A 21,671-nucleotide genomic window follows, 5' to 3' on the forward strand; every position below is an offset into this window, starting at 1 on the left:
GAGAGTGGCACAGACCCCACAAAGCCATGGGCAGAACTTGCCAACAAGGCATTGTGCAAGTTGGTAGCGGCTCCATGGTGGCGTGGTCTGCGTTTACGTGGAGCTGACTGGGTCTTCTGGTTCAACTAAACTGATAATTGACTGTAAGTCGTTATTGTTGGCTACTGGCGGACCACAGGCAGCCACTCGTGCTCTGAAACAACGATGTCATGTCACTGGGCTACGATTGTTCGCGATTGGCTTGAAGACCATTCCAAATAATTCAAGTGATCATTCGGCCACACAGATAGCCCGACGTGAATCCCATCGAACGTATATGCGACGTAATCGAGAGGTTAGTTCGTGTAGAAAATGCTTCACCAGCATGCGTTTATACCTATAGAGGCAGTATGGCTCAATATTTCAGCAGGAGACTTCCAACAACTTGTTGAGTCCATGTCAATGCGCGTTGCTGCGCCACATCGGGCAAACCCATGTCCGAAACGATATCAGGAGGTCTCCCATGACATCTGTGGCCTCAGTGTATATTATTTATACACTACTGGCCATTACAATTGATACACCACGAAGATTACGTACTACAGACTGCGAAATTTAACGGACAGGAAGAAGATGCTGTGATATGCAAATGATTAGCTTTTCAGAGCATTCACACAAAGGTGGCGCCGGTGGCGACACCTACAACGTGTTGACATGAGGAAAATTTCCAACCGAGTTCTCATACACAAATGGCAGTTGACCGGCGTTGACTGGTGACACGTTGTTGTGATGCCTCTTGTAAGGAGGGGAAATGGATTGGTTCAAATGGCTCTGAGCACTATGGGACTTAACATCCGTGGTCATCAGTCCCCTAGAACTTAGAACTACATAAACCTAACTAACCTAAGGACATCACACACTTCCATGCCCGAGGCAGGATTCGAACCTGCGACCGTAGCAGGCACGCGGTTCCGAACTGAGCGCCTAGAACCGCTAGACCACCGCGGCCGGCGTAAGGATGGGAAATGCGTACCATCACGTTTCCGACTTTGATAAAGGTCGGATTGTAGCCTCTCGCGATTGCGGTTTATCGTATCGCGACATTGCTGCTCGCGTTGGTCGAAATCCAATGACTGTTAGCAGAATATGGAATTCGTGGGTTCAGGAGGGTAATACGGAACGCCGTGCTGGATCCCAACGGCCTCTTATCACTAGCAGTCGAGATGACAGGCATCTTATCCGCATGGCTGTAACGGATCGTGCGCCCACGTTTCGATCCCTGAGTCAACAGATGGGGACGTTCGTAAGACAACAACGATCTGCACGTTTGCAGCAGCATGGACTATCAGCTCGGAGACCATGGCTGCGGTTACCCTTGACGCTGCATCATAGACAGGAGCGCCTGCGATGGTGTACTCAACGACGAACCTGGATGCACGAATGGCAAGACGCCATTTTTTCGGATGAATCCAATTTCTGTTTACAGCATCATGATGGTCGCATCCGTGTTTGTTGACATCGCGCTGAACGCACATTGGAAGCGTGTATTCGTCATCGGCATACAGGCGTATCACCTGGCGTGATAGTATGGGGTGCCATTGGTTACACGTCACGGTCACCTCTTGTTCGCATTGACGGCGCTTTGAACAGTGGACGTTACATTTCAGATGTGTTACGACCCGGTGCTCTACCGTTCATTCGATCCCTGCGAAACCCTACATTTCAGCAGGATAATGCACGACCACATGTTGCAGGTGCTGTACGTCCTTTCTGGATACAGAAAATGTTCGGCTGCTGCCCTGGCCAGCACATTCTCGAGATCTCTCACCAATTGAAAACGTCTGGTCAATGGTGGCTGAGCAACTGGCTCGTCACAATACGCCAGTCACTACTCTTGATGAACTGTGGTATGATGTTGAAGCTGTATGGGCAGCTGTACCTGTACACGGCATCCAAGCTCCGTTTGACTCATTGCCCAGGCGTATCAAGGCCGTTATTACGGCCACAGTTGGTTGTTCTGGATACTGATTTCTCAGGATCTATGCATCCAAATTGTGTGAAAATGTAATCACACGTCAGTTCTAGTATAATACACTGCTGGCCACCGTAAATGCAACACCAAGAAAGAGAAGTGGTAGATAACATGTTGTAGATAACATGTTGTAGATAACATGTTGACCAAGTATCAAATGATTACGTTTACAGACGTCTGTGACATGTGGTTCCTGCCAGAATCAGTAGCCAGAGTAGCCGCCATTGTTGGAGATCACCGCTGCCACACGTCTCGGCATTGAGTCAAAGAGACGTTGGATGTGTTCCTGGGCTACAGCAGCCCAAGCAGCTTCCACACGTTGCCAAAGATCATCTGGTGTGGCAGCTGGGGATGTAATCTGGGTCACTCGTTGAGCAACCATGGACCACATGTTTTCTATCGGCGAAAGATCCGGAGAGCGAGCCGGCCAGGTAAGCAATTCAATCTGGTTATTGACGAAGAACCTTTGGACAACGCGTGCCACGTGTGGTCGCGCATTATCCTGTTGAAATATGGCTGTGGCCGAGCCCTGAAGGTAAGGAAGGACAACTGGCTCCAGCACCTCGGATATGTAGCGCCGGCTATTTAAAGTACCGGCAATGCGTACTAGAGGCGTGCGAGAGTAATATCCAATACCGCCCAATACCATAATACCCGGTGCAAGACCAGTGTGGCGGTGCATAATGCAGCTGTCCAGCATCCTCTCTCCACGGTGTCTCCACACTCGAATCCGACCATCGTGGTGCTGCAGACAGAAGCGTGCCTCGCCAGTAAAGACAACGTCATTCCATTCTGCCGTCCACATCCGTCTGTCATCACACCATTGGCGACGGAGACGTCTGTGGTTCTGCGTCAATGGTAGACGAAGCAATGGACGTCTTGCGGAAAGACCACTCTGCTGTAAACGGAGTCGATTGGTACGCGCAGACACTGGATGATGCGTTACAGACGCAATGTGCTGCGCTATGGTTCGGGATGTCACTGAGCGATCCGTCACTGCCATGCGCACAATTTGCCTATCAGCACGTGCAGTGGTGCACCGAGGTGAATGCGATCGACCACGTCGGTCCGTCGTACCCTCCTGCATCCAACGGTCACATATCCGCATTACAGTTGTTTGGTTTCGTCCAACACGACTAGCGATTTCTCTGTATGATAATCCACAATCTCGGTAAGCCACTATCCTTCCTCTGTCGAACTCGGATACTTGATCAAACGATGTTCGCTGTTGTTTACGAGGCATAACTGATCGTCTTGTGAAACAACCACAAGGTAAACACACGTGCCGAACGTACACTCGTCGAAATCGCCAAGCCTTAAATGGCGCTATGAGGTGGCGCCACAGGCGCGCGTGATGTGCGTCTGCGCTGAAATTCTAATCAGTTGCATATCTCATCGCTGTAAACCCATGGTGTAATTTTCACTTGATTCGGATGCTTCCTTCAGGGTGTTGCATTTACGGTGGCCAGCAGTGTATATTTGTCCAATGAATACCCGTTTATCATCTGCATTTCTTCTTGGTGTAGCAATTTTAATGGCCAGTAGAGTATACACAAAAAAAAGCAACGATTTATGTGAACTCACTGTCTTTCTTTCCTCTCTGAAACGTATTGAATAACTTTGTAAACCGATGTAGGCGCCAAGTTGAACAGTTTAGCCAACTGATAAGAATATATGCAGTGTCTTCGTTGCGGAGCGCGGTGCCTAGGTCCGCGTGACGTCATTCTCCATTCAGAGGATCAAGCCTGCCAGCAGGTTTGGCTGCAGCGCCTTGACCTTTTGCTGCCACAGGTCAGGCAAGCGCTATGTTTCCATGTCACTAATGTCACGCGCAAGAAGCAGCTATTCCCCATTACTCAGGGTGGCGCGATTGTATGTCTGCGTCTGTAGACAAATCGGATATGCTGTTTCGAGAACTCTGCCTATTTTACCAAAAGGACAACAGTCCATTCTTACTCCTCTGCTTATTTCTTTTCATGCCCATCCAGTCACAGAATTCAGCGTGTGAGTGAATACCAAGTCACAACACAGTTATTAACACCCGAAAATTATTTCTCTGTCTATGAAATTTGACAAAGTGATGTGACTACTTTTTAATGGAACATGAGGTAATGTGCAATCTTTCATAACGCGACGAAACAGCAAAGAGATATCTGACGTAATCTAAAATAAGATAAATTGCAGTCAAGGTTTTCTGCTTTCATAATAGAACCCATCAGAGTAAGTGCATCCTTCCTTATGTGGGAGACACGTCCAATGCAGATATGACTGCATGCTGTGTTTTCCAACGTCTATAAAAAGATGATTCATTTGAAAGTAAAGTTTCGTTTGATGGTTGCAAACGCGTGTCTTGAAATTCACTGTGACTTGCAATCACCTTATTTAGCTGTAAATTGTACATAATACCAGAAAATAATGCGATTGCTGAAGGCAGTTTCTAGAAAAATTAATTCTGCTGAAATTGCTCTCATATATGGTGCTAGGGGAACAACGCTTAAACGAGCGCACTTGCAATTGACTGAAAACAATGACTTGATGGGAAGAACATTCATGACAGTTTTAATTTTGCATTCAGTTAATATTCGGAAAATGGATAGGAAAAGTTTGTGAATAATACGTAACATTTGAATGTACAATACCACACATACACCTAAGACAGCAATCGACCCCATATCCTTTTTACGCCCGTAATATCTTTTAGAGAGTTAAAACGTAATGTAACAGCCGATCAATATGCTTGGATGACTCAATGAAAAGTATGTACTGAACCTTGTTTAATCAAGAAAAGACTCAAATGAACCAAAAATCTAATCTTCCTGACGCAACTGCAAAGTTCTCCGCAGAAATGAACCTGAAAATCGTGTAATATATAATTACGCCAGTGTAGCGCGACCAAAAAACGCCCTCACCAATAAACCTGGACGAAGCAGGTTCTAAATGTTCCTCTAAGTAAAACACAATAAAAGTTTTTATTTTTTACACTGCTTCAGCAAGTAGTGCATCTTCATAACCAAGGCGAAGAAGAACGCCTGTCCACTGTGTCCAAACAAACTCTAAACTCGGCACCAAGCTATCTGATTGGCTGGGTAAGCTCTGTGCTGAAAGTACTGCTTAAATACAGATTTTTCAGTACTCAGGTAAAGATAACGCTACTGTAACTGAATAAAACATGGACTACAGAATCTTTCAGTTGTACTGTCACACAACATCAAAGTCATTATAACAAACTGCTTCCACACTACAAGAAATACAATTGCTCATCAACGGTTTCTGTGACTTCAATGTAAACTAGTGCAGTTTTGTTTTACTCGCATTCATTATCCATTATTTTTGTATTTCTGTATGTGATTTTAATGCCTAATTTCAAATTTTCTGTGGTAAGTTCTTACGTTCGATGTGAAATTTTTCTTCACTTGAGGCAAGACTTTCAGATGTGTTGCATTAAGACCTTTAACATCTTCGTTTTCTCATGCTAAGAATCTGAAAACATCGTCCAGGTATTATTTTTGGCAATAATTTTGTCTCATTGAAATTCTGAATTTCTCTTGTGTTTGTGGTAGTTAATGATGCGGTCAACTTAAAAAAAAAGGGAGAGTATTGATTGGCTCATAATGTCATTCACTGAAATGTTTATTAAGAGCATTAATTGCAGGAAAAGGTAGAAGCAAGAACATAGAATAAAATATTGTGACTGTGCATCTTTTTATAGAAACTGATGAAAAGAGATGTATTTCAGGGAGCGGACGATGCAGGCGCCTACATTCCAGATAAATACGAGACCGACGAGTCAGCTGGGGAAGGAACTTACGATGCGAAGAAGTATGAAACGGTCGAGGGCTTCGACGACGGCATGTACCACCCACAGGCTGATCTGGAGGAACACGACGACGGGTCCCACCACCCCGAGATTGCCGAGAAAACTGTCGGGGACGACGGTTCGTACCACACAGAAAGTGATGGACAGTCTGTAGGAGAAGACGGATCGTATCGACCCGGACAGTACGAGAGAAGCGTAGGAGATGAAGGATTATACAATCCACAGCTTTATGAATCTGTCGTTGGGGACGATGGAGCCTATCACCCGGACGTTGCCGAAAAAACTGTGGGAGACGATGGCTTGTATCATTCTGACACAAGCGCGCGTAGTGAAGATCATGAAGGTGACGATAACCCAGAAACGTACGAGAAGGTCGTCGGAGACGACGGTTCTTACCGCAGCACCGAAGAGGATGACGGTTCGTATCATGCAAATGTCGGCGATATCTCTCAGGAGGACGATGGACTATACCACCCTGAGATTCATGAGAGGTCGTTCAGTGAATCAGACGCTCAGAAGGCGCCTAAGCTTAACGCTGCCATCCAGCTACAACCGGATGTCTACAGTGGTGTTGTAGACGTGGGGAGGCAAACACCCACCACGCGCGTGAGGCGACACGAAAGAGCCGATAGTTTTCAGTTCGGAGCAGCTTCTTACGACCGTCACATTGATGCCGTAAGTCACAGCGGGAACTCGGACACGGATGGGATTGGTGGTGCGCTGCGTAAGCCAGGAGCAAACAAGAGAATTGTAAGAGAAACTCATAGTGATGTGTACCGTTTACAGACATTGGAGGAGAAAATGCAGCAGAGCGTCGACGGAGCCCACCACCCGGAAAAATACGAGACGCCTGCTCCAGAGGCGGCGCAGGACTGGGACAGGTACTGGACGGAGGGGTCGGTGACAGCCGGCGGCGACTGCGCCACGCCCAGCGAGGAAACGTCAGAGGCTTCTGATGATGGGTCGTACAGGCCGGAACACCACAAGGTAGGTACCGCCGCCGAAAACGTTGCTAGCACAGTTCTGCTTCATGAATATACACCGAGGTGACAAAAGTCATGGAATTCCTCATAATATCGTGTCGAACGTTGCAGGGGGCTTAATTAAATACAGGGTGATTCAAAAAGAATACCACAACTTTAGGAATTTAAAACTCTGCAACGACAAAAGGCAGAGCTAAGCACTATCTGTCGGCGAATTAAGGGAGCTGTAAAGTTTCATTTAGTTGTACATTTGTTCGCTTGAGGCGCTGTTGACTAGGCGTCAGCGTCAGTTGATGCTAAGATGGCGACCGCTCAACACAAAGCTTTTTGTGTTATTGAGTACAGCAGAAGTGAATCGACGACAGTTGTTCAGCGTGCATTTTGAACGAAGTATGGTGTTAAACCTCCTGATAGGTGGTGTATTAAACGTTGGTATAAACAGTTTACAGAGAATGGGTGTTTGTGCAAAGGGAAAAGTTCTGGACGGCCGAGAACGAGTGATGAAAATGTAGCACGCATCCAGCAAGCATTTGTTCGCAGCCCAGGAAAATCGACTCGCAGAGCTAGCAGAGAGCTGCAAATTCCACAATCAACTGTATGGAGAGTCCTACGAAAAAGGTTAGTTATGAAACCTGAACGTCAACTACCTGAGGCGACGGATCGGCCGCCAGGCAGCCCGTGACAGAGCACTTCATCACTGGCCTCCAAGAAGCCCTGATCTTACCCCCTGCGATTTCTTCTTATGGGGGTATGTTAAGGATATGGTGTTTCGGCCACCTCTCCCAGCCACCATTGATGATTTGAAACGAGAAAGAACAGCAGCTATCCAAACTGTTACGCCTGATATGCTACAGAGAGTGTGGAACGAGTTGGAGTATCGGGTTGATATTGCTCGTGTGTCTGGAGGGGGCCATATTGAACATCTCTGAACTTGTTTTTGAGTGAAAAAAAAAACCTTTTCAAATTTTGTAATGATGTATAACAGAAGGTTATGTTATGTTTCTTTCATTAAACACACATTTTTGAAGTTGTGGTATTCTTTTTGAATCATAATTATAATAATGCAAATGATTTTAGTCGCTCTATGTCCGTTTACGAAGCCTCGTGTCCGGTTGGCCCTGAGTAGTATTAGTACGCAATCTGACTGCAGAGAATAATAATAAAGAATGAAAGGAAATTTCCGTTAACACAATTAATTAATTAAGTCCCCAGCAACTATAAAAGCTACGAAACAACAAAGTACAAGTGTGATTCAACGTACACATCTGGCACGGTTTTTCCTCAATACGACAAGATATTTTAAACACCATTTACAATGAAGTAATTAAAAAATCCAGAAATACTATGATTGCATATAGAAACCTGAATTACAGTCTAATACATGAACACAAGCCAGATGCTTTGTTGACTGAACCTGTGACCAAGAGGCATTGTTATTTAGGAATTTTGAAATAAAAATTTTTTTGTTACCTTCACATATATTGACGAAAAATACACTGAGATCATTACGACATCCCCAATCGAAAAGCATCTGCTGTCTCGTCCAACAAAACAACTGCACACGACATGCCTTCAACTAGTACTGCTATCGACATCCTCTCAACAACCTCTGAACTACCACTGCCCAGTGTAGGCATCGGAATCATACTCTTTGGCGCAATCTCTGGCGCTGTGACTCAGTGTAGCCACCTTTCAACGTCCTTTTGCCCGACGTAGCGCAGCAACTCGACGTGGCATTTACTCAACAAGTCGTTGTGAATCCCCGGTAGAAATACTGGGCCAGGCTGCTTCTATAGCCAGCCACAGTAACGGAAGTTTTTCCGAGGCAGTATTTCGTTGACGAACTGACCTCTCGGTTATGTCCCACAAAAGTACAATGGGATACATCTAGGGCGATCGGTGTGGGTAATTCATTCGATCGAATTGTCCCGACTGGTCTTCAAATCAATCGCGAATAAATGAGGTCTGGTGACTTGGTGCATTGTCATCCGTACGTGAATGGCTGTCAAAGTAGGCGGACACAACTATTTACAGTCAATGATCCGTTAAGTTGGACCAGAGTACCCAATAAATTCCATGTAAGCACATTCAACACTATTCTTCGACGTAACCCTGTAATTATAAATGTTACATAAATTATACAGTTCCACGTACGATAACTTCAATTTAATAAGTGAAACAGAGGCATGGTTTGTGTCATTTCACACAATGATCCAAACAGTTCCCTAGCAAGCAGTTAGCCTTTTCAGTAATGTGTGAACGTTCAATAACCTGACTGTATCTGTCTATATTTCTATCAAATCCTTTGCGATTGGGGATATAGTCACTACGCTGGAGTGCTATGAAATTTCTAGTAAGGTTTTGCAGTTGTACGAAACCAGCTGTCCTATCCGTTTTTTGGACAATGTTGCTATACAGACTGTTGTAAATTGTATTACTTTTTTCTAACACAACTGTATCAGTTGACTGAAACAGATAGTTAATAAAGACTTACCATCAGTTCCTGATGATTCTGAAATATTCCTTTTTTCAATTACTTACGAGCTGTGAGATACTATCTGCACAAAGCAGTCTGAAAAGTCGGTGTATGTAGTAAAAAATATATAAAAATGGTGAATTGGAATGACACATAATCAAGGAACATAAAATATAACAAATGTAAATGAAATAGAGTCATTTCAGACTGTGCCGGTACGGACTGTATCATCATAAGCCATTGACTATACTCTCCTCTTTTTTATGACGGTCTGCTGTGGCTGGGAACACTATAGGAAAGCTACAACTTTGTAAGAATCATGCGTACTTGGGATGTCACGAATGCGTATACTTTTATGTGTCCAATCACATATTACAGAATATGTGATGGAAAACTGTGCACAAATGCTGAGCTTCCCATCAGAGCCTTGAATAGATGCTTGAATATACAGTGTGTCCCAAGAGAAATATCCAATTTTTAGGGATATGACTTGAACGTTCATTTAAAGTAAAACCCTTCATACGGACATATATCTCTTTCTGAATTATATCCGACATTGAACGCACATAATGTACATTTCTTTCGGGACTAGTAGCGCGCTGGTATGTTTATTTCCCACCCAACTTGCGCACAAACGTATCAACGGCAAAAAGAACTGATAGAATGTTGACACCGATGAGCAAATCATTAAAAAAATCGGAAAAAACAGGATTGAGAACAGGGACTTGAGGGACATCCTGCGTCAGTGTTGAAAGACGGCAGGAAAGGCTGTTTTGAAGGTGTTTTAACATGAATGTGCCGCATGTCTTGTACTTCACTTTTCTTTTACGAGTATCATAGTCTTAATTAATATACGTTAATAATTTTGAAAAAAGCTTATTTGAGCCATCAGCTGTACAATTCATGTTGTTTCTCTGTTGGTTTCGGTTATTACAGCCATCTTCACAGGAAAGAAATATTATACATCAATGGATCAAAAATATACATTACTGGCCACTAAAATTGCTACACCACGAAGATGACGTGCTACAGGCGCGAAAAATAACCGACAGGAAGAAGATGCTGTGATATGCAAATGACTAGCTTTTCAGAGCATTCACACAAGGTTGGCGCCGGTGACGTCACCTACAACGTGCTGACATGAGGAAAGTTTCCAACCGATTTATCATACACAAACAGCATTTGACCGGCGTTGCCTGGTGAAACGTTGATGTGATGCCCCGTGTACGGAAGAGAAATACATACCATCACGTTTCCGACTTTGATAAAGGTCGGATTGTAGCCTATCGCGATTGCGGTTTATCGTATCGTGACGTTGCTGCTCGCATTGGTCGAGATCCAATGACTGTTAGCAGAATATGGAATCGGTAGGTTCAGGAGGGTAATACGGAATGCCGTGCTGGATCCCAACGGCCTCGTTCCACTAGCAATCGAGATGACAGGCATCTTATCCGCATGGCTGTAACGGATCGTGCAGCCACCTCTCGATCCCTGAGTCAACAGATGCAAGACAACAACCATCTGCACGAACAGTTCGACGGCGTTTTAAGCAGCATGGACTATCAGCTCGCAGACCATGGCAGCGGTTACCCTCGACGCTGCATCACAGACAGAAGCGCATGCGATGGTGTATTCAGCGACGAACCCAGGAGCACGAATGGTAAAACGCCATGTTTTCGGATGAATCCAGGTTCTGTTTACTGCATCATGATGTTCGCATCCGTCTTTGGCAACATCGCTGTGAACACACATTGGAAGCGTGTATTCGTCATCGCCATACTGGCGTATCTGCCGGCGTGATGGTATGGGGTGCCATAGGTTGCACGTGTCGATCACCTGTTGTTCGCATTGACGGCACTTTGAACAGTGGACGTTACGTTTAAGATGTGTTACGACTCGTAGCTCCACCCTTCATTCGATCCCTGCGAAACCCTACATTTCAGCAGGATAATGTACGACCGCATGTTGCAGGACCTGTACGGGCCCTTCTGTATACAGAAAATGTTGGACTGCTGCCCTAGCCACCACATTCTCCAGATCTCTCACCAAATTGCTACACCAAAAAGTAACGCAGATGATCAACGGGAATTGTTTGGACAAATATATTATACTAGAACTGACATGTGATTACATTTTCAAGCAATTTGGGTGCATAGATCGTGAGAAATCAGTACCGATAACAACTACCTCTGGCCGTAATAACGGCCTTGACACGCCTGGGCTTTGAGTCAAACAGAGCTTGGATGGCGTGTACAGGTACAGGTGCCCAAGCAGCTTCAACACGATACCACAGTTTATCAAGAGTAGTGACTGGCCTTTTGCGACGAGCCAGATGCCCGTTACTATTGACCAGACGTTTTCAGTTGGTGAGAGATCTAGAGAATGTGCTGGCCAGGGCACCAGTCGAACATTTTCTGTATCCAGAAAGGCCCGTACAGGACCTGCAACATGCGTCGTGAATTATCCTGCTGAAATGTAGGGTTTCGCAGGGATCGAATGAAGGGTAGAGCCACGGGTCGTAACACATCTGAAATGTATCGTCCACTGTCACAGTGCCGTCAATGCGAACAAGTGGTGACCGAAACGTGTAACCTATGGCACCCCATAACATCACGCCGGGTGATACGCCACTATCCCGATGAGGAATACACGCTTCCAATGTGCGTTCACCGCGATGTCGCCAAACACGGATGCGACCACCATGATGCTGTAAACAGAACCTGGATTCATCCGAAAAAATGGCGTTTTACCATTCGTGCACCTGGGTTCGTCGCTGAGTACACCATCGCATGCGCTCCTGTCTATGATGCAGCGTCAAGTGTAACCACAGCCATGGTCTGCGAGCTGATAGTCCATGCTGCTGAAAACGTCGTCGAACTGTTCGTGCAGATGGTTGTTGTCTTGCATCTCTTGACTCAGGGATCGAGACGTAGCTGCACGATCCGTTACAGCCATGCGCATAATATGCCTGTCATCTGGACTGCTAGTGATACGAGGCCGTTGGGATCCAGCACGGCGTTCTGTATTACCCTCCTGAAGCCACCGATTCCATATTCTGCTAACAGTCATTGAATCTCGATCAATGCGAGCAGCAATGTCGCGATACGACAAACCGCAATCGCGATAGGCTACAATCCGACCTTAATCGAAGTCGGAAACGTGGTGGTACGCATATCTCCTCCTTACACGATGCATCACAACAACGTTTCACCAAGCAACGCCTGTCAACTGCTGTTTGTGTGCGAGAAATCGGTTGGAAACTTTGCTCATGTCAGCACGTTTTAGGAGTCGCCACCGGCGCCAACCTCGTGTGAATGCTCCGACAAGCTATTAATTTTCATATCGCAACATCTTCTTTCTGTCGGTTAAATTTCGCGTCTGTGGCACGCTATCTTCTTGGTGTAGCCATTTTAATGGCCAGTAGTGTATCTTTATATTCCCGTCTGCTGGAGAAATACGAGTGGCACATTGGTTGCAGGGGGAGGACTACGACGAGCGGGCGGACAGCGGTCAGGACTCGGTGACGCCCCCTGCGGAGCCCACGGAGGCGTCGGACGACGGATCGTACCGGCCGGAGCAGCACACGGAGACCCCAGCGGAGGACTACGACGAGAGGGCGGACAACGGCACCGACTGGAGGGACAACGTCGTGGAGCAGAATGTGAGTAGCGCCGCCTGTCCGAGGGAGGCAGCGAGGGGGAAAGATGGCTTGTAATGGGCGGTGGACGACGAGGCCACTGGTTACAGCCTAAGCTCGTATTGCACCAGTGCAGGGAACAAACAATCCCAACGCTTTTCTTGATCCATTCAGAGCAACTATGGGAGGCTTAGTTCTGTACCGTTTGGCGTGAATTTTTACTCCTTTTCTCTGGAATACGACCGAGGGTTCGTAATCACTGCGCCACCTCACCCTTTGCCAGCTGACGATTAGTCCTCTCTGCCTTCTGGGCGGCTGGTCACCAAAGATTGTATTTTATTTGTTGCTCCTCATCTAGACCTGTACTGCCACGGAATAGAAAAAGGAAAATTGGTATAACTTTGTGGATACCAGGAAATGTGATCAATACATATTATAAAAGTGGATGTATGTTCCACATCACCTCCTAAACCACTGGATCGAGTTCAGAGAAATTTGATTCAAGTATTACTTACTATCTGGAGAGAGATATGGTGGGAGTAAGAAAGAGCAACCTCCTATTGGGGTGAAGACGTACACAGAGAAGGGGTGAAAAAAACGGACAGACAGGGAGGTGAAAAAAAGGACACAAATATGGGGGAGGACGAAATAGACTCAGAGAGTGTGGAGGAGGACAGGAAAATGGGCAGGAGGTTATGCACAGAGAAAGGGGAGAGAAGATGGTGAGAGGGGGGAAGGAAGTGATGGATAGAGGGGGAAGGAGCAGATGGACCGGAGGAGCCAGGGGCAGGGGGAGCAGATGGACAGGGGGAGGGAGAGGAGCAGATGGGCAGACAGAGGGGCAAGAAGAGATGCATGTAGAGAAGGGGGTGGGAGGGTGGAGGAGATGGACCGACAGAGGTGGCAGAAGGAGGCTGAGAGAGAGCGCGATGGAGTAGATGGACTAATCATCTAGCAAAGGGTATAAATTTTGCGCAATAAGTAATATACTTAGACTAACATGCTTCATTGCAAAGATCCTTAATGAAGCGTCACTCGAGGGTGTGGGTAAACTCAAAATATTTAAAACTAATTTGTGAGTAATACGTTAGTTGTAAAAAACCAAAGTAATTCATATGGTATGATTCTCTATGAGTCTTTCAAGAGGGTTGTTCATGCGCGAGTTTGCAGTTTCTTTCAACTGGCCGCTACTTCGGGCACTTGCACGCCCTTAACCTACCGCAGCAATCACACTGGAAAATAAATACCTACAGTTTAACTGGAATCCGTACGAAGTGTCGTTGCTGGCATGCCTTCGTATCATTGAGAGGTAAACTCTAGAACAAAGGTAGAGCCAAAAATGTTGTTACCTGATCGGGATTCAATTCATTGATCTTCTTCTCCAGGTTGGTACTGTAGCACTAGACCAACAAGTCCGACTATGGTAATTGTAATAAACATTTAAATAATTGTAGCTTTATCACAAAGTAAATGATTGTAGCTAATCACTATCAGATGGTAACATATTTCTAACGCTAGTTTATGTTCATTTAATTAGTCCACTTATTACGCGAAGAAGTGTCGTAAAACAGTATTATATTTTATTAAAGAATGGTATTCCTAAGGCTTTTTTTTATTCTTTGGACACCATGTAGTCTTTCAAGCTCTCTGTAAACACTACATTTGTTTTTACGCAAACATATTACAACTGCTGGCAATGTATTGATATGTGTGGTCCTGAACGATGGACATCTTTCTTGTATTGAGATACATTCATGAGAAATTGTATTAGAGGCAGCTCCTGTGAGCCCTGATTTGATGAGGGGTTGGTGAGTACACCGTCTCACGTGGCTGCTTTTGTCATGTCGTCAAACCTTGCACTTACCACCGGTGTATCATTCGTACACATGATACACACGATATCTAGTGACGGCCTAAATCGGTAATTTCTGTGGAATGTATACGTAATTGTTTAGTGAATAAGTAAGTAAAAATTAAAAATTCTGTCAATCACGCACTGGCTTCCTTTAAAACACATGTCGCTCCGTCAATTTTACTTCACCTTCATACCATAAGACACTTCGGAGATGTTTGAGTTTTAATGCAAGACACTGGCTTGTATCCTAATGACGAAGGAAAGTGTCCATCAAATTTCCTTCCATTTCCTCTACAAATTGCCGTGGTGAATTTTTTTTCCATCTCTGAGATTCAGATCGACTGTCTCTGAGATCCCGATCACAGTAACGCAGATGGATGTTATTGCTTCGAAATGTACGTTTTCGTCTATGTAGCCAGGCACTCAGCAAACCATGTGAGTGAAGACTTGCTTCATTAATTTCAAAGTTGGAGATTGCCAGTGACTAGTAAAATGGATGCCTATTTTACTGGCATATACGTATGCTTAGAACAGGTTGAAGTACGTTGATGTACATCTGAAATATTTCTCAGTTATTGGTGGGAAGACTGGCCCAGGCCTATTTCCCTATAGCCATCGGTGCTACTTGCAACAATAACTCGTAACTCCACGACTGCAGGAATCACGTGGTTTTGAGGCGATGAACTCGTTGACCCATGTTAGGGCAAAATGTAAAAATCTGAGGGCGCAAAATGACTTCCCAACCCATCTCCTGTATAGCGGTTTTTGTCGGTCCAGTCTAGCAGAATGCAAGCGGGCGTTATCGTGGAGTAGCATCACATGACACAGACTTCCTGGTAGTTGTTCCTGGATTTAGTCTGCAAGACGTATCAGTTGTCGACAATAAATGTCAGCAAAAACGGTTGCACCAGATGCATAACACTATCTTTTGTGGATTCGCGCGTGTCTTTGTGTGGGGAATCGTTGCTTTGTTTGGGCTCGACCATTCCTTTCTGTTCGTTATGTTAGCTTGCTGCTTTGTTTGGGGTCGACCATGCCTTTCTTTTGGTTTTGTTAACTTAAAGATACAATACATTTCTCGTCCCCAGTAATGACACTGGATAGGAATGGTCCATACTGATTTTTGTGACTTCGGCTTTGTGCATGCGGTACCCGTACACCCTTTTTCGAACCTTCCCCATTGCTTGCAAATATCGCGTGATGCTGGAATGATCACAATTCATCACATCTGGCAGTTCTCGAGTACGCTGACGTCTATAATTGTGGATTACTGCGTTTAAACGATCTTCCTCAAACCCCGATGGTCTCCCTGTATGAGGAGATGCTAAACCATCCTCCTTAAAACGAGAAAACCATTTTATTGTCGCGCTCTCTCCAATGGGAATATCCCCATACATGACGCAAATGTTTCTGGTCGCCTCCACTACTCTCACATCTCTACTGAACTCATACGGAAGTCTATCTGCCGGCCGAAGTGGCCGTGCGGTTAAAGGCGCTGCAGTCTGGAACCGCAAGACCGCTACGGTCGCAGGTTCGAATCCTGCCTAGTGCATGGATGTTTGTGCTGTCCTTAGGTTAGTTAGGTTTAACTAGTTCTAAGTTCTAGGGGACTATTGACCTCAGCAGTTGAGTCCCATAGTGCTCAGAGCCATTTTTTTTTGAAGACTATCTCGGAAATATTCCGATCTCTTCACTTGGCTCTTTACGTTGTAGCGTCCACAGTTCCACTCGCTATCTCCAAATGACAAAATGATAATACGTAAGAAGCTCAGATAGCAAAAGTGAACTACAAATGAGTAATGACAATCGATAAATAAGCCCATAACAAACAGGGTACTAACAAGCAAAACTAAAACGCTACTAACCTGTGCACCAACCTATTATAAAAACTTAGTAGGATAGTTTTAAAAACATTAAAATGCTAAAATATTTTTTAAATCTTTGAAGTATTGAAAAGAGCGATTATACCCTGACGATGTTAGAAAACTCATTTTTATTTATCGCCAACTCACAATAACTTGCTAAAATTGGTAACTACAGAGGTAACGATTGATTTTTTCGTACAAAGTTTGCAGAATATGTATCAGATTTGTAGGTATTCTATATGTATGAGGAGGGACAGGAATTATATAAGTTAGCACGGAATTCAGACAGAGGAGTATGGTTTCTGGTAGATCAGTTGAATGTATTGTATTCAATAAAAGGATTGACAGAAGGTGGTTGGAACAAATATTCAGGGTATTGCTATAGGACAGGAAGGTTTGTATCAAGTCTTTGTAGAGGTGGATGTTGATGGAGAGATGTTCAGCCAGTAATGTAGTCTGCTGTAGGCCTCCTTTTGGATGCTTATTATGTTGGCTCTGTATGCTAGTTTACGGTCTAGGGTTGACTCGTAAAGTCTCTAGAGGAACGGAAGGATCCAAATGATTCGAAAAGAGCACAGGTAGTTCCAGTTTTCAAGAACGGTCATCGAGCAGATGCGCAAAACTATAGGCCTATATCTCTGACATCAATCTGTTGTAGAATTTTAGAACATGTTACTTGCTCGCGTATCATGTCATTTCTCAAAACCCAGAATCTACTCTGTAGGAATCAACATGGATTCCGGAAACAGTGGTCGTGTGACACCCAATTCGCTTTATTTGTTCATGAGACCCAGAAAATATTAGATACAGGCTTCCAGGTAGATGCCATTTTCATTGACTTCCGGAAGGCGTCCGATACAGTTCCGCACTGTCGCCTGATAAACAAAGGAAGAGCCTACGGAATATCAGACCAGCTGTGTGGCTGGATTGAAGAGTTTTTAGCAAACAGAGCATAGCATGTTGTTCTCAATGGAGAGACGTCTACAGATGTCTGGCGTGCCACAGGGGAGTGATATGGGACCACTGCTTTTCACAATATACATATATATATATATATATATATATATATATATATATATATATATATATACAGGGTGTTTCAAAAATGATCGGTATATTTGAAACGGCAATAAAAACTAAACGAGCAGCGATAGAAATACACCGTTTGTTGCAATATGCTTGGGACAACAGTACATTTTCAGGCGGACAAACTTTCGAAATTACAGTAGTTACAATTTTCAACAACAGATGGCGCTGCAAGTGATGTGAAAGATATAGAAGACAACGCAGTCTGTGGGTGCGCCATTCTGTACGTCGTCTTTCTGCTGTAAGCGTGTGCTGTTCACAACGTGCAAGTGTGCTGTAGACAACATGGTTTATTCCTTAGAACAGAGGATTTTTCTGGTGTTGGAAATCCACCGCCTAGAACACAGTGTTGTTGCAACAAGACGAAGTTTTCAACGGAGGTTTAATGTAACCAAAGGACCGAAAAGCGATACAATAAAGGATCTGTTTGAAAAATTTCAACGGATTGGCAACGTGACGAATGAACGTGCTGGAAAGGTAGGGCGACCGCGTACGGCAACCACAGAGGGCAACGCGCAGCTAGTGCAGCAGGTGATCCAACAGCGGCCTCGGGTTTCCGTTCGCCGTGTTGCAGCTGCGGTCCAAATGACGCCAACGTCCACGTATCGTCTCATGCGCCAGAGTTTACACCTCTATCCATACAAAATTCAAACGCGGCAACCCCTCAGCGCCGCTACCATTGCTGCACGAGAGACATTCGCTAACGATATAGCGCACAGGAGTGATGACGGCGATATGCATGTGGGCAGCATTTGGTTTACTGATGAAGCTTATTTTTACCTGGACGGCTTCGTCAATAAACATAACTGGCGCATATGGGGAACCGAAAAGCCCCATGTTGCAGTCCCATCGTCCCTGCATCCTCAAAAAGTACTGGTCTGGGCCGCCATTTCTTCCAAAGGAATCATTGGCCCATTTTTCAGATCCGAAACGATTACTGCATCACGCTATCTGGACATTCTTCGTGAATTTGTGGCGGTACAAACTGCCTTAGACGACACTGCGAACACCTCGTGGTTTATGCAAGATGGTGCCCGGCCACATCGCACGGCCGACGTCTTTAATTTCCTGAATGAATATTTCGATGATCGTGTGATTGCTTTGGGCTATCCGAAACATACAGGAGGCGGCGTGGATTGGCCTCCCTATTCGCCAGACATGAACCCATGTGACGTCTTTCTGTGGGGACACTTGAAAGACCAGGTGTACCGCCAGAATCCAGAAACAATTGAACAGCTGAAGCAGTACATCTCATCTGCATGTGAAGCCATTCCGCCAGACACGTTGTCAAAGGTTTCGGGTAATTTCATTCAGAGACTACGCCATATTATTGCTACGCATGGTGGATATGTGGAAAATATCGTACTATAGAGTTTCCCAGACCGCTGCGCCATCTGTTGTTGAAAATTGTAACTACTGTAATTTCGAAAGTTTGTCTGCCTGAAAATGTACTGTTGTCCCAAGCATATTGCAACAAATATATATATATATATATATATATATATATATATATATATATATATATATGTGTGTGTGTGTGTGTGTGTGTGTGTGTGTGTGTGTGTGTGTGTGTGTATTATACGACCTGGTAGATAGTGTCGGAAGTTCCATGCGGCTTTTGGCGGATGATGCTGTAGTATACAGAGAAGTTGCAGCATTAAAAAATTGCAGCGAAATGCAGGAAGATCTGCAGCGGCTAGGCATTTGGTGCAGGGAGTGGCAACTGACCCTTAACATAGACAAATGTAATGTAATGCGAAAACATAGAAAGAAGGATCCTAATTGTATGATTATATGATAGCAGAACAAACATTGGTAGCAGTTACTTCTGTAAAATGTCTGTGAGTATGCGTACGGGACGATTTGAAGTGGAATTATCATGTAAAATTAATTGTTGGTAAGGCGGGTGCCAGGTTGAGATTCATTGGGAGAGTCCTTAGAAAATGTAGTCCATCAACAAAGGAGGTGTCTTACAAAACACTCGTTCGACCTATACTTGCTCATTAGTGTGGGTTCCGTACAAGGTCCGGTTGACAGAGGAGATAGAGAAGATCTAAAGAAGAGTGGTGCGTTACGTCACAGCATTCTTTGGTAAGCCTGACAGCGTTACGGAGATGTTTAGCAAACTCAAGTGGCAGACTCTGCAAGAGAGGCGCTCTGCATCGCGGTGTAGCTTGCTGTCCAGGTTTTGAGAGGGTGCTTTTCTGGATGACGTATCGAATATATTACTTCCCCCTACTTATACCTGCCGAGCAGATCACGAATGTAAAATTAGAAAGATTTAAGCACGCACGGAGGCTTTCCGGCAGTCGTTCTTCCCGCGAACCATACATGACTGGAACAGGAAAGGGAGGTAATGACAGTGGCACGTAAAGTGCCCTCCGCCACACACCGTTGGGTGGCTTGCGGAATATAAATGTAGATGTAGATATAGATGTAGATTAGGTGGAAGTCTTGTAGCCGGAAGCTGCAAGTGGTTCATCCAACGGCATAGCCTGGATTTTAAAAAGAGCTTATCTAAAGAAGGTACTTGTTGCACAAGGATGTAAATGGGATATGATGGTATTCGAGGGAACTTTGTGACTTCTGGAGTGTGTGATTGATGGAGTGGAGCAGTAAAACCTGTGCCACTGTTGCAGGACGAGGGCACGGAGGCGGCCGACGACGGCTCCTACCGCCCCCAGGAGCACGGAGCGCGCGAGCGCCGGGCCGCCTCGGAGGACACGGAAGAAGTGCAGCTGTCCCCAGTCGTCTTCCACGTGGGGCCCAAGCCGGCCTCTGACGTCAGCGCGAAGGCCAGCGGCAGCGTCAGCGACGAAGACGCCAGCGCTGGTCCGCCACAGTCGGCGAACCTCCCGCTTCCAGCTCCCGCCGTCTGAGGGCAGCACCCGCGACGGCGCGAGTTTCGCTCCGTCGTCCACACACCGCCAGCGAGTGGGAGCGGGCTGTAAACACTCAGAAGATTGAGTGGAGTGTAGTACGAACCACAGTCTCTGTTTATGGAGAGAAAAATACAAAGTGGAGAATTTCTTCGTAGGCCTTTTCCTATTTCACACATTGAAAATACGTTTCACCCCTTATTCGCGACTGATATGTTTGGTATTGAGGTAGCAATATGGCTGCAGTAACCGCAGGGACGCATTCAAATTGTTTCTAATACGCAGAGCATAACATCACGAGATGGTGGAATGTTTCCTGACTTTCTTGGATATTTCTTATACAAGCCATTAATATTTGATACAGTATTGTATTTTCTTTTGTGTTTCACAGTATCCTATTTTGAACAATACGAAGGTGTGACAAAAGAAAGAATATTCAAGAGATAATGGTGAAAATATCCGTACAGTTGTATTTAAAATAAGTATCATGAGAAAAACAATGCTGCTTCGTCTTTCAAAACTTTAGCAGTCAGCGTTTCTAATGTCATTTTATCTTAAGAGCTGATAATCTACTTCAAGAAGACAATAAATTGTGATTTATTCATTAACTGCTATTGCATTGATTATTCAATGAAATATATAAATTATTCTCCTTCATCCACTAAAGACGACTAATAAAAGAAGATACCATAACTGCGCTCAGTGAAAGGGCAGCATATAATGTAAAGATCTGTGAAGAAGCCGTAATTAGGACAGTCATTCTCTCTGTGGGAGACTAAAATCAACGTCACGCCTGTGGTACAGGTTCATGGCCGGGCTGTAGATAAAATACAGCCTTTCTTTGCCACGGCACAAGGAGGGGCGGCTGGTGACTCCAAAGCTCTGGAAGTGTTTATTTGCCTTTTCAGACAGACCAAAATCCTTATCAAATTCAATAAGCGGTATGTATCACCAGGGTCAAGGACCTTGTGATCTATTGTGTCAGAATATCGACTTTGCCTCAAGGTATAAATCTAGTATTTCAAAATATGGCCTATTTAAACATGCATCAAATATTGCTAT

General features: G+C 44.9%; 1 protein-coding gene across 4 annotated transcripts in view; it reads left to right on the forward strand.

Annotated features, from left to right (window-relative positions):
• LOC126202873 (retinitis pigmentosa 1-like 1 protein) overlaps positions 1-21,217 on the forward strand; it is a 97,155-nt gene extending 75,938 nt beyond the window's left edge. For 3 of the 4 annotated variants that reach the window (XM_049936906.1, XM_049936908.1, XM_049936907.1), the window contains exons 3-5: positions 5,748-6,815; positions 12,766-12,948; positions 20,370-21,217. In XM_049936906.1, coding sequence (XP_049792863.1) covers positions 5,748-6,815; positions 12,766-12,948; positions 20,370-20,609 — 1,491 coding nt within the window. In that variant the 3' untranslated portion in view covers positions 20,610-21,217. The remainder of the gene's footprint in view (positions 1-5,747; positions 6,816-12,765; positions 12,949-20,369) is intronic. The other variant, XM_049936909.1, reaches the window with a different exon arrangement.
• Positions 21,218-21,671: the final 454 nt, after the last annotated feature.

This window comes from Schistocerca nitens, chromosome 9, assembly GCF_023898315.1.
Source record: "Schistocerca nitens isolate TAMUIC-IGC-003100 chromosome 9, iqSchNite1.1, whole genome shotgun sequence".
Taxonomy (NCBI): Eukaryota; Metazoa; Arthropoda; class Insecta; order Orthoptera; family Acrididae; genus Schistocerca; species Schistocerca nitens.